The following is a 14,526-nucleotide window of genomic DNA, read 5'->3' on the forward strand; positions in this document are numbered from 1 at the left end:
TATAAAGTGTGGTGAGCTGGCTCGGTGGGCATATAAAGTGTGGTGAGCTGGCTCGGTGGGCATATAAAGTGTGGTGAATTGGCTCGGTGGGTATATAAAGTGCGGTGAGCTGGCTCGGTGGGTATATAAAGTGCGGTGAGCTGGCTTGGTGGGTATATAAGGTGTGTGATAGGCTGTCTGCACACTTATCCCTTGGTGGGTATATGTTGTGCTGAGCTGGCTCGGTGGGCATATAAAGTATGGTGAGCTGGCTCGGTGGGCATATAAAGTGTGGTGAGCTGGCTCGGTGGGCATATAAAGTGTGCTGAGCTGGCTCGGTGGGTGTGATAGGCTGTCTGCACACATATCAATCATTACTGTCATAGGTAAAAGGCGAGAATTATCAGATTTGCAGGGAGGGATGATTATCGGCTTTTAGGCCCCGGGGGGGGGGGGGGGGGGCTATTCCTGAACCTGCACAGTGTGAACTGTTCTCTGTGGTGAAATTGTATCATTTGTGGACAAATGGCGCCATTGTGAATAAGCGACGTGGAAACCGCAGAGCACCACATGCCACTGATGAGAGAGGTGAACATCGGCTACGAAGGTGCACAAGGGCGGCCCACACGCTGCAGCTGAAACCATCCGGCGGGCGCCAGTGCAGAGAAGCTGCTGCGTATCTGGACGGTCACTGCTCCTCTGATAACGAAGCTGCATCGGCAGAAATAATGGGACTCCACTGTGTATAGAATTTATTTTTCGGGACTAGAAGACGCAGGTTTAGGCGACAGGAAATTAGAAAATAAATATTTTCTACTAATTAAGACTTCGCTGATAGTTTAATGAAGCAGAGGCGTCGGTGTCACTAACAAATCCCTTCATTACCGGGCGAATGTTTGTTTTTGCATTTTCATTTTTTACTCTGAGCCTCCCCAGAGCCATAACTTGTTATATTTCCGTTCACATAAATGTATGAGGGCTTGTTTTTTGTGGGACAAGTTGTACTTTTTAATGACGCAGTTTCTTATTGCATATGATGTAGGGGAAAGCTGGAAAAAAATGGGGTGGAATTGGGGGGAAAAAAACACTATTCCGCCACAGTTTAATGGGTTTTTATGATTATGGCGTTTACTATACGAGAAAACTGACCTGTTCCCCTCGGTCTCTGGGTCAGTACGATTACGATGTTACCACATTTGTTTAAAGGGAACCTGTCACCGGGATTTGGTGTATAGAGCTGAGGCCATGGGTTGCTAGATGGCCGCTAGCACATCCGAAATACCCAGTCCCCATAGCTCTGTGTGCTTTTATTGTGTAAAAAAACTGATTTGATATATATGCAAATAAACCTGAGATGTGTCCTGTACGTGAGATGAGTCAGGGACAGGTTAATTTGCATATGTATCAAATCATTTTTTTTACACAATAAAAGCACACAGAGCTATGGGGACTGGGTATTGCGGATGTGCTAGCGGCCATCTAGCAACCCATGTCCTCAGCTCTATACCCAAAATCCCGGTGACTGGTTCCCTTTAATACTAACTTTGGAAAACATTTTTTTTTTTTTCTGATCTCCATATCCCCTGCTCCTCATTTTTACATTGTTACAAATTATTTCAGAATTTGTAACAATCTTAACAGCAGGACAAGTGCAGCCGACCGTTTCTTACTGTAATTACCTCTGGCGCTGATTTGATACAAGTGGCAGACTTTTTTTTATTTATTTTTTGTAAATTTAGCCAAAAACTGTGGGACCTGTTAGTATTTGAAAAAAAATGTCCTAGAATGAAAATTTCTTAAAAGAGAGAAACATAAATGCAGGAAACTGTAACGAAAAGGAAGAAATGGCGGCATCTGGAAATCTCGGCTGATACTAGTCACTAGAGATGAGCGAAGTATCGTAAAATTGAATTTCACAAAAAAAAAATCGCTTTGTGACGAATTACGTCATCACGAAGCGCATTTCTTTGTAAGTAGTGGATGCATTGACAGCGTATGTTACCGGATCCCCTCATTACTGGTACCATGGGGGGCGCTCCATATGGGAAGGCGTCGATCCCATATCAAGCACGTTTTCTAGTTCTATTATCCTCGGCACTGGAGCGGAGGAGGTGGCGTCGCCGCTTTAAATCCTGCAGTGAATTTCCTGTTTAGAAGCACAGACAGGTAGGACTTTCAGGAGTTTCTCTTTGCCGCGTCTACCAGGATCCGGACCCCGGAGCACAATATCCACGTAATGTTACAGTCACTGGAGGAATCGTCTAACAGGTACAGCAAGTCCGGGGAGTCTTAAAGGAGACACCCTGACTGCGCCGGACCTTGTCCCAAAATCTGCAATCTGGTATTTACAGGTTTAAAAAAAAAAAAAATGCACCCAGCTTACCAAAGGGGGTGGGGCTTATTGGGTGTGATTTAGCGGGAAAGGGTGTGGCCTGGGAAGCATCATTTTGGGCCCAAATTTTGGCACAAGGGAGATTTATCATTTCCCTGCTCCCCAGATTTCTAGGGGACTTTTTAAATACCATTGTGACAATATTGGTGTAAATGTAGAGCGAGAGGTCCGATCATCGGGACCCCCCCCCCCCCCCAACACAAACACAAGGGTCCCGTGGAGAAGAGTGGAGGTCCCAGCACCTGATGCGGACTGCACACGGATTCTCAGACGGTTAAACCGCAGCGTAATACGGAACCAGCACATGTACGCCGTGAGGAAACTGACCTGCCGGGCGGATTTAGAAATTCTCAGCATCTTAATTGTTTGTGTGATTTATTTTTATTTTTTGCGCAGATTTCACCCTTTTCAAGGGAAGGGTGAGACCTGCAGGAAATCCGCAACAAAATGCGCAAGTGACATGTGGTTTTTGGTGCAGAAATGAGTAGAAATCTGCATGGACTTCCGACCGTCCGCAAATTGTTGGTCCACAAAACACGGGATACCGGCCGCGTGCATGTCGCATTTTATGGAACGGCCGGCCCCTAATAGAACAGTCCTGTCCTCGTCCGGAATGTGGACAATAATGGGACATGTTCTTTTTTTTTGCAGAACGGACATATGGAAACGGAATGTACACTGAGTCATATATTTGTTTTTTGCGACCCCATTGAAATGAATGGTTGCGCATACGGACCACAAAAAACAGATACTGAAGCAGAATACGTTGGGTTGCAATCTGAGCGGCTGCGCAGCATTTCTTGGGAAGTGGCATGGATTTCAGCGCCAGCTTACTGTACATGTCTGACACATATGGCATAGGCACGGGAGATCCTGCCGTACACACTGATACATTGTAACAAACTCTCTGTGCGCGTCTTCTGCCTCTGCTTGTGAACAAAAATGTTTCCAGTCACTGACAACAAGAAGAGATATTAAACATACTCGATGTGGTGGGTTTACTAGCAGACTTCTGAGTCATATCGGTATCTGGGCGGTAAAGCGGAATTGGTCGGGTCCACTGATATTTTTTCAAGATTGCTTCATTATCTATTTTCAAAAAGCTCACAAAAAACGCCATAAAAAACATGGGATTTTGTGAAAACAGCCTAAAAGTATGTAAAAGACACAGCTGAAAAATCTGGCATGTATTTGTCGCAGACGCTGCATTGGAAATCCGCGGCTGAGGCCTCATGCACACGACCGCTGTGTGTTTTGCAGTTCGCAAATCGCCGATCTGAGGGCTAATCAGTTAAAAAAAACGACAAAAAAAAAAACTTTATCCATTTGAGCACAAAAAGGCCGCCGTGGCCATCTTGGTTAAAGATCCCGGGCAAAATCTCACGCGTTGTGATGATGTCATCACGCTGGCTGGAGTGGTGATGTCATACGTCACTGCGCATGAGATGACGCGCCGGATCTTCGCGCTCAAATGGACAAGGCGAGTATGATTTTTTTCTTTTTACCGCCATTTTAGTAAAAATTGATTCATTACCATAAAACACGAGAAAATTCTGTTTTGCAGAGAATAGAATTTTCCGTGAAATTCAGATCGAAGTCCACTTTGTGAACTTTGATTCGCTCAACGCTACTGATAACCGCCTGCTCGTCGGTGGAGGGGAAGAGCCGCATTTACATATTATATCACACACAGCCATCTCCCTTACTGTACGAGCAATGACTACTCCCATCATCCATCCCCATACAGAGACATTGGGGGTCATTTTTGAATATTTTTAGGTGTAAAAATGTCGCAAGACCCTTTTTTTTTTTGAACGCCTGTGCCACAATGCTTTGTCACGCAGGCATTATGGCACCGTTGTCGCCACGTGTGAGTGGAGAGGAAGTGACTGGGGCGCGGCGGGTCAGGACTTACGCCCCAACACATTTACTATCTTGTGAAAGCTACTCCAGTCAGGGGCCATCAGTAAGGCCTCTTTCACACAAACGTGTGCGCTCCGTGACCGCATTTGCGGATCCGCAATACACGGGCGCCGTTCCGTGTGCATTCCGCATTCACTTGAATGGGTCCGCAAATCCGGAGATGCGGAATGGAAGCACGGAATGGAACCCTATGGAAGCACTACGGAGTGCTTCCGTGGGGTTTCGTCCCGTACTTCCGTTCCGCAAAAAGATAGAACAAGTCCTATCTTTTTGCGGAACGGGCGGATCGTGGACCCATTAAAGTAAATGGCTCCGTGATCAACTGCGGCTGCCCCACGGTGGGTGTTCGTGCATTGCGGCCCGCAATTTGCAGGCCGCAGCACAGGCACGTTTGTGTCCAAGAGGCCTTGGTCGTAGCCGTTTTTCTGCAAAATGCAGATATCTGCAGCATTTTTGCAGTGTTGAAGATGCATTTAGGCCGCCTGCACTCGAGGCGGGTGAACACGCATAAGATCCGTACTAATTTCCGTACGGATTTCTGCACCAACATCTACAGTTTCTAACTGCGGATTAAATGCGGTTCTGCTGCAGATCTCATCCTTCATCAGAAAAGGGTGAAATCTGCAGCTAAAAACATAACTGATGTTCTGCGGATCTGGACGTCCGCACTGAGGGTCAATTTCCGCCCAATTCTGCAAACTGCACCTGAGATTTGTCTCATCTCATACCCTCTGCTGGTGCTGGGATACGGAAAAACCGCGCGTATTCTGCAATGTGTGCAGGTAACCTTAGGCCAGGGTCACACGTGACTAATTGGCTGTGGATTTCTGCGTGACGACTCCGCGGCGTTGTGCGGTACCAGCAAAGTAGGCGACAATTTTAGAATTCTTCGCCATGCGCTGCACAAAAAAGAAACACAGCAGAAAAGCTGCGGTATGGCGGATTGTAAATCTGCAGCATGTGAATTTATACCGCGGATTTCTCTTGCGGATTTCACCTTTTCTAAAGGAGAGAGTGAAATCTTCCGGCTTTTCCATGGCAAAAACCGCATGTAATACGCACGGGTTTGTTGCGGTTTTTAGTGCGCTTTCTTTCTTCTGGATTTTCAGTCACTTGTGAGCACGACCTGAGAGGGGCTGCACACGGCGCAAATTTATGTGCAGAAAATCCGCGACAAAACCGCACATAAATCTGCACTGTTCACTGCGGGTTAGGCGCATTTTTTGTGAGCGTTTTTTTTTTCCGTATTTTTGTGCATATTTTATCTTTATATTAATAACGCAATGGGAGTGTATGGGGAAACCCCTCTACAGAGGACGCGGAATCGCACAAAAGAACTAACACGCTGCTCCGCACGGAAGAAAAAAGCAAAGTCTACGTGAGATTTGTATTAGGCCTCATAAACACGACCGTATGTATTTTGCGGTTCACAAAAAACGGATCCGCAAAAAATACGGATGACGTCCATGTGCATTCCGTATTTTGTGGATCGGAACAGCCGGCCCCTAATAGAACAGTCCTGTCCTTGTCCGTAATGCGGACAATAGAAAAACGGAATGCACACGGAGTAAAAAAAATGGAACGGACATGGAAAGAAAATACGTTCGTGTGCGTAAGGCCTTACACTGCGGTTTTCCTGCATGAAAATTTGCGCAGAAAAACCACACGTAATCCGCATCACGTCCAGGTGTCTGAACGGAGTTTATTTTCCAGTTGTGTTTTTTTGACCAAAATCCTTCCTCATCAAAAAGTGATAAGAAAATAAAGGAATAATAAATAAATAAATAAATAAATAAATAAAAATACATAAATAATAACAAATAATGTAAATACATAATATAAATAAGAGAATAAAGAGGCCTCTCCTCTGGGGGGCTTCAGGTTTTAGTGCAGAGCTCCTGCTCCCCCCCTGCTCTGTGCGGACCCCCCCCCCCCCACCCGCCCCTGCTCTGTGTGGACCCCCCCTGCTCCCCCCGCCCCTGCTCTGTGTGGACCCTTCCGCTCTGTGAGGACCCCCCCCCGCCCCTGCTCTGTGTGGACCCTTCCGCTCTGTGCGGACCCCCCCGCCCATGCTCTGTGTGGACCCCCCTGCTCCCCCCCGCCCCTGCTCTCTGTGGACTCCCCCACTCTGTGTGGACCCCCCCCCGCCCCTGCTCTGTGTGGACCCCCCCCCTGCCCCTGCTCTGTGTGGACCCTGCCCCTGCTCTGTGTGGACCCCCCCTGCTCTGTGTGGACTCCCCCGCCCCTGCTCTGTGTGGACCCCCCCCCTGCTCCCCCTGCCCCTGCTCTGTGTGGACTCCCCCGCTCTGTGTGGACCCCCCCTGTTCCCCCCCGCCCCTGCTCTGTGTGGACCCCCCCCCCCTGCCCCTGCTCTGTGTGGACCCTGCCCCTGCTCTTTGTGGACCCCCCCTGCTCCCCCCGCCCCTGCTCTGTGTGGTCTCCCCCGCTCTGTGTGGACCCCCCCTGTTCCCCCCGCCCCTGCTCTGTGTGGACCCCCCCCCCCTGCCCCTGCTCTGTGTGGACCCTGCCCCTGCTCTTTGTGGACCCCCCCTGCTCCCCCCGCCCCTGCTCTGTGTGGTCTCCCCCGCTCTGTGTGGACCCCCCCTGTTCCCCCCGCCCCTGCTCTGTGTGGACCCTTCCGCTCTGTGTGGACTCCCCCGCCCCCCCTGCTCTGTGTGGACCCTTCCGCTCTGTGCGGACCCCCCCGCCCCTGCTCTGTGTGGACCCTTCCGCTCTGTGCGGACCCCACCGCCTGCAGGGGGCGTCGCCCTTTTAAGAGCGCAGCTCCTGCCTTCAGCTCCAGACGCCATTTCCTGGGAGATGCGAGCAGTGAGAGGAGAGTCGCCCTCCGCCCCGGGAGCCCCGCACCGAGGTGAGCGCCGACCCCCCCAGGACCGGGGGCCACGTCTGTGCGACAATGTATCCGCCGAGCGCCGCCTCCCGACACACTGTAACGAGCCGCCAGCTGTGCGACACTTGTTGCGCTTGTCGGCAGCTCAGTCCCGGGAGGTGAATATTAGAACCGGGGGCTGATCGGCCATAGAAGTGCGATCCCACCCATGGACGATCAGATCGAACCGATATTCTTCAGTCTCTGATGCTGAGCAGATAGACAGTAATCCTTCCGATAATTATGGGGCTCATTCACCGTGGGGGACTACTTGAGGCGTTTACGGAATCGGTCGCCGCGGTACAGTTTATTGTGTCATGTGACGTCTCCGTCCAGAGCGATGTTTGTGTCAATTTATTGTTCTATTTTCTGGTGATGGAAACTTGCGCAGCGGCGGTTTATGGCCCGGTGATGGACGGGCGATCGCGGCGTTTACCTGCCACCTGTGTAGAGTGGTACAGTCCGGGTGTTTTTATTACATTGTATTTGCTGTGCAGACCTATGCGTTTCCATGGTGACAGACTACAAACAAGTCGGTGTAGTCTGATGCTGAAGAGGCCAAAGACTGGGGGAAGGGCGTCCGCCGCTCGTGGCTATCTGGCGACGTTTGTCACATGACATTTTTTATAATGATAGTCTATATGGCGTCGCACTTGGAGAGGAGCGAATTTAATATTTTGAAATTCGTTCACACTTCGTTTGTTGGTAAAAGCAGAATTGCGTTATGGATTCAGTTACCACGGACCGTAACGCAATTCTATGACGGAACGCATTTAGAGGACTCCCCTGAATAACGGAAACGGGACGGATCCGTTCTGCAGCCCATAGACTTCTATTATGATGGCATGAATAACGGAATGCCTCCCGTCATAGAATTGCGTTATGGTCCGTGGTAACTGAATCCATAGCGCAATTATGCTTTTACCACCAAACGAAGCGTGAACGAAATTTCAAAATATGGAATTCGCTCCTCTCTAGTCGCCATGTGACATGTGACATACAGAGACCGCGACATGCAAAAAAACTCATCCAACTTGGGTTTCTGTGCGACGTCCGTGTCGCTGTCCGTCACAGGGCGGCACCATAGACGGTCATTATAATAAATGTTAGGCGTCGCGGTGCAGTCTGTGTTACCTCTGACGGAGGACCGTGATTGGCTGCAGCAGTCACATGGGGTCGATAGCTGTCACCACTGCAGCCATGTAAACAAAGCCTGGAATGAGATGATGGGAGGAGCTTCTATTCTTGTTATCACAATTTCCAGCAGTGGACAAAATTTGGAAAACCCCTTTAAGACGGAAGAATGCGACCGGTTATCAACTGGTCCAGGCCGAGGAGAAGCTGTCAGTGGGATGAGTGACCGAGTGTAGAGACGTCCCTGCCCCCCATGACGACTACTATATGTCGCTAGTCTTCAGTGCTGACACCTCCTGATATCAGCCGCTCCTCTTATAACGCTCCAGGACTGATATAACCTCCAGACATTACATCATATGTGACTGATATCAGCAGCTCCTCTTATAACGCTCCAGTACTGATATAACCTCCAGAGACATTACATCACATGTGACTGATATCAGCCGCTCCTCTTATAACGCTCCAGTACTGATATAACCTCCAGAGACATTACATCATATGTGACTGATATCAGCCGCTCCTCTTATAACGCTCCAGCGCTGATATAACCTCCAGACATTACATCATATGTGACTGATATCAGCCGCTCCTCTTATAACGCTCCAGCGCTGATATAACCTCCAGACATTACATCATATGTGACTGATATCAGCCGCTCCTCTTATAACGCTCCAGCACTGATATAACCTCCAGAGACATTACATCATATGTGACTGATATCAGCCGCTTCTCTTATAACGCTCCAGCGCTGATATAACCTCCAGAGACATTACATCATATGTGACTGATATCAGCCGCTCCTCTTATAACGCTCCAGCGCTGATATAACCTCCAGACATTACATCATATGTGACTGATATCAGCCGCTCCTCTTATAACGCTCCAGCACTGATATAACCTCCAGAGACATTACATCATATGTGACTGATATCAGCCGCTCCTCTTATAACACTCCAGTACTGATATAACCTCCAGACATTACATTACATGTGACTGATATCAGCCGCTCCCCTTATAACGCTCCAGTACTGATATAACCTCCAGACATTACATGTGACTGATATCAGCCGCTCCCCTTATAACGCTCCAGGGTCACTGGATACTTTGTATCACAATTTACAATAGTTCATTGATCATCACATCTTGGGGAGGATTGTATGATTTATTTATTTTTTATTGGGGGGGGGGGCAGTGTTTGTCCCATTGTATCTCCTGACCTCTGCGCTCGTTACTCCCCCGCAGTGTTATCTGTGTGGTGGGAAGGGGCAGGAGACGGTGGTAAACAGATGACTTGAAGGTGACTCAGAAAACCTCAGGAGCCCTCCTGTAATAAGAGGGGGGGGGGGGGGGGGTCTTTATATTATCTGACCACTAGAGCCGGTGCACGGTGTAGAGGGCACAGCTAGTTTTGGCTGAGCACCGGGGTTGGATGTTTTCAGGCCATGCTGAGAGTTGTAGTTTTACAACAGGCTGGTCCAGCAGAGAACAGATTGTAGCTGGTCCAATGTTACCGCTGCAGTAGTAGTAGATCTGTCACTGCTGGGAGTGATTGTCTCCTCACCAGTGTTGATGGGAGGTCGGGGGCAGGGTATTTGGGGCAGTGAAGTCTCCTCCAGTGTCTTCTGTATCCCACAGTAAATGTACAGAGAGGAGGTTCGGACAACGCAAACCAGCAACGAACGAGCCGGGCGGCACCGAGGAGCAGCCATAAAGGGTCTGAAAGGTGCAGGTACCATCTGAAGAATGGGACCACAAGTGCAGGCCGGCCCCCTCTGGGACTAGCTCCTGTAATACCTTTATGGCATAGCCCTTGGGTACGCCTTAAGTCCAGACACACATGAGTTGGATAAATGTGAGAGGTCCGTTCTGACCTCCGCTCCTCTGACGGGATCCCACAGCACTAGGGATCATGCACAAAATTGCGAACTCGCAAAACACGGATACAGGCCATGTGCATTCTGCATTTTGGGGAACAGAACTTCCGGCTCATAATAGAACTGTCCTAACCTTGTCCGTAATACGGACATTAATGGGATATGTTCTAGTAATGGTATAAATTACTTTTTTTATGCAGACTTATTGAAGTGAATGGATCTGCATACGGGCCTAAAAAAAAAAAAATGCATGGAAACGTGCATGAGCCCTTATACTGATTTATAACGCTGTGTGACCCTGAGAGTCCTGGAATCTATTCACTGACAGCATTCGATCAGTGCAATACGATAGATTCCAGGACTCTATTACACCTGACGATTCTTGTCCTGGGTGGGAATACCCCTTTAAGTGATGGACTGACAGGTGCAGTGTGTCCCTCACATCACCAGGAGAGATGTAGATCCAGAATGAATGACAGCAAGCAGAGATCTTGAAACCCTAAGGCCTCTTTAACACGGGCGTTGCGGGAACATGCACGATTTTTCCGCGCGAGTGCAAAACATTGTAATGCGTTTTGCACTCGCGTGAGAAAAATCGCGCATGTTTGGTACCCGAACTTCTTCACAGAAGTTCGGGCTTGGGATCGGTGTTCTGTAGATTTGTATTATTTTCCCTTATAACATGGTTATAAGGGAAAATAATAGCATTCTTAATACAGAATACATAGTACAATAGCGCTGGAGGGGTTAAAAAATAATTTAACTCACCTTAATCCACTTGATCGCGCAGCCGGCATCGCTTTCTTTGCTGTGTGCAGGAACAGGACCTGTGGTGACGTCACTCCGGTCGTCACATGATCTTTTACCATGGTGATAGATCATGTGATGACCGGAGTGACGTCACCACAGGTCCTGTTCCTGCACACAGCAAAGAAAGAAATCAGAAGCGATGCCGGCTGCGCGATCAAGCGGATTAAGGTGAGTTAAATTATAAAAAAAAATAAAAAATTATTAACCCCTCCAGTCCCATTGTACTATGTATTCTGTATTCAGAATGCTATTATTTTCCCTTATAACCATGTTATAAGGGAAAATAATAAAGATCGGGTCTCCATCCCAATCGTCTCCTAGCAACCGTGCGTGAAAATCGCACCGCATCCGCACTTGTTTGCAGATGCTTGCGATTTTCACGCAACCCCATTCACTTCTATGGGGCCTGCGTTACGTGAAAAACGCAGAATATAGAGCATGCTGCGATTTTCACGCAACGCACAAGTGATGCGTGAAAAGCACCGCTCATGTGAACAGCCCCATAGAAATGAATGGGTCGGTATTCAGTGCGGGTGCAATGCGTTCACCTCCCGCATCGCATCCGCGCGGAAAACTCGCTCGTGTGAAAGGGGCCTAAGGACTTATTTACTGAAACCAGGATGGGGAGCGACAATCCCACCTATAATCAGGATCCCGGGGCCAGACCCCACCGATAACTGCTATTCTACTAATACGACATGAGAACACTACAGTCATCCTCTCCCCTGAAATGGCTGATAACAGGGAGCAATAGACTGTATTCTCCTGTCCTACAGTCATCCTCTCCCCTGAAATGGCTAATAACAGGGGGCAATAGACTGTATTCTCCTGTCCTACAGTCATCCTCTCCCCTGAAATGGCTGATAACAGGGGGCAATAGATTGTATTCTCCTGTCCTACAGTCATCCTCTCCTCTGAAATGGCTGATAACAGGGAGCAATAGACTGTATTCTCCTGTCCTACAGTCATCCTCTCCTCTGAAATGGCTGATAACAGGGAGCAATAGACTGTATTCTCCTGTCCTACAGTCATCCTCTCCTCTGAAATGGCTGATAACAGGGGGCAATAGACTGTATTCTCCTGTCCTACAGTCATCCTCTCCTCTGAAATGGCTGATAACAGGGGGCAATAGACTGTATTCTCCTGTCCTACAGTCATCCTCCCCCTGAAATGGCTGATAACAGGGAGCAATAGACTGTATTCTCCTGTCCTACAGTCATCCTCTCCCCTGAAATGGCTGATAACAGAGGGCAATAGACTGTATTCTCCTGTCCTACAGTCATCCTCTCCCCTGAAATGGCTGATAACAGAGGGCAATAGACTGTATTCTCCTGTCCTACAGTCATCCTCTCCCCTGAAATGGCTGATAACAGGGAGCAATAGACTGTATTCTCCTGTCCTACAGTCATCCTCTCCCCTGAAATGGCTGATAACAGGGGGCAATAGACTGTGTTCTCCTGTCCTACAGTCATCCTCTCCCCTGAAATGGCTGATAACAGGGAGCAATAGACTGTATTCTCCTGTCCTACAGTCATCCTCTCCCCTGAAATGGCTGATAACAGGAGCAATAGACTGTATTCTCCTGTCCTACAGTCATCCTCTCCCCTGAAATGGCTGATAACAGGGGGCAATAGACTGTATTCTCCTGTCCTACAGTCATCCTCTCCCCTGAAATGTCTGATAACAGGGGACAATAGACTGTATTCTCCTGTCCTACAGTCATCCTCTCCCCTGAAGTGGGTGATAACAGGGGGCAATAGACTGTATTCACTTGATCCTGGTGGGAAGGGGGTTTCCAGGGGCCCCAGTGCAGCCTCTGTGACGCCATCTACCATTTTTAACACTAGGGTCGTCTTAGGGGCCTTTGGCTCCCCCCCCAGGACTCTGCTGCTTCCTCTGCAACCTCCGGTATCTGCAGGACTCTCCTGACTTTTGGAAGCTCCCTTAAAGGGGTTCTTCAGGCTTGTACTATTGATGAGCTATCCTCAGGATTGGTCACCAGTATCAGATCTGTGGGGGTCTGACACCCGCCACCTCCGCCGATCAGCTGGTTGAAGAGAAGGCCGCGGACTGTGCGAGTGCAGCCTTCCCGTCATGGATTAGCTGCTCGCCTGAGGAGACGTCCTCTATTAAAATCCTGGAAAACCCCTTTAAACGAAACATCTAAACTGGACATATGTGTTCAGCTTGGGGTATTGAAACCGCCTGCTGGGAGTAGTAGTCCCTCTGGTCCAATGCAGCTCTTCCTCTCTTCTGCGTCGTCACGTGTGTTATGGAGTCTGGAGTTATCTTAATGGGGGGTTTATCTCGGCTTCGCTCCTGATTTGGCGTTTCCAGGTCAGAGCAGTCATCAGGTTTGTATCTTCTGGTCTGAATATCACCCCCATCGTCTGCGGCTCTATTTATAAGGTGGCAGCATACTCTGCAGAGCATCTGTCTGGAGCTGCAGAGCTTGCAATCAGAATGCCCCCCCGCTCCGCTCCAGACTAGAAAGAAAGGGAGTCTGATTTAAAGGGGTATTCTCATTTAATGATTTAACAGTGATCATTTTTCTAAATATATTTAATTAACTAATTCCCACCCCTTAGAAGAAAATAAACCTAATATACTTACCTGACTGTTGTCTTCCGTCTCCCCTGGTTACGGCCACCGCTCTTCTCAGGAATCGCGGTGGCTGCGCTTGCGCAGACTACTTCTTCTCTTCTCCCGGCCGGCCGTGCGCAGTCCCGAAAGCGCACACCGAGGCCGCGCATGCGCTAAGGTAATTTCTTCCTGGCCAGTATAATTGCCAGGAAGAAGTCACCAGGGCGCATGCGCGGCCTCGGCGTGCGCGTTCAGTCCAGCGCGCTGCCTGGCCGGGAGAAGACTTCAATCAAGATGGAGCCCGCCGAGTGCTGAAACCAGGAAGTGGACAGCGCGCCGGGAGCAGGTAAGTATGAAACGGCGTGTTGATAATACCCCTTTAACAATAAATGTGAGGCTCCTCCCCTTATTGAGGCTCCTCCCCTTATTGAGGCTCCTGCTCCTCTGACACAATTTCCTGATCATCTTCATCTTTCTCGCTGGTTCTTTTGCTTCTTGTACTTTAATCTTCTGTCTTTGCTGAAATAGAAATCCTCTCTCCATGTGTTGACTTCCTGCTGAGTATGTGCTAAGAATCAGAGCTGTAGTGTAAAGTATGGTGGAGAGAGCGCAGCATCCTGACCTGGAGTTACTGATTATGTCTTGATGGAGCAGGTGATATTCTGGCTCCTCCTGATTCCGATTGTTGCGGTATAATATAGCGCTATCAGCCCTTGGGGTGTCACGGAATCGCTTGTGTTCTGATGGCCTCCCCGCTGTCTGATCAGTCGCCCCCTTCAGGTGTGGGCCTGTCCCTGCAGGTTCGGGGATGACGTAGTGGTTCATGTTCAGACACACGACTGTCCTTGGCATAGACTTCATTTGATGAAACCAGTTTGTATCAGTAGATGAGTCACTGGTTTCTAGAGCCGGCGTCTGTGCTCCTTCCCTCCTCAGTC

The 14,526-nt window shown here is 49.0% G+C and overlaps 1 protein-coding gene across 3 annotated transcripts in view; it reads left to right on the top strand.

Moving 5' to 3' along the window:
• Positions 1 to 2,163: 2,163 nt before the first annotated feature.
• The window catches only part of EPB41L5 (erythrocyte membrane protein band 4.1 like 5), a 49,211-nt gene continuing 36,848 nt past the window's right edge, over positions 2,164 to 14,526 (top strand). For 2 of the 3 annotated variants that reach the window (XM_040439978.1, XM_040439977.1), the window contains exon 1: positions 2,164 to 2,247. In XM_040439978.1, coding sequence (XP_040295912.1) covers positions 2,216 to 2,247 — 32 coding nt within the window. In that variant the 5' untranslated portion in view covers positions 2,164 to 2,215. Of the gene's footprint in view, positions 2,248 to 7,058; positions 7,167 to 14,526 lie in introns of those variants that run through there. The other variant, XM_040439979.1, reaches the window with a different exon arrangement.

This window comes from Bufo bufo, chromosome 7 (genome assembly GCF_905171765.1).
Source record: "Bufo bufo chromosome 7, aBufBuf1.1, whole genome shotgun sequence".
NCBI lineage: Eukaryota > Metazoa > Chordata > Amphibia > Anura > Bufonidae > Bufo > Bufo bufo.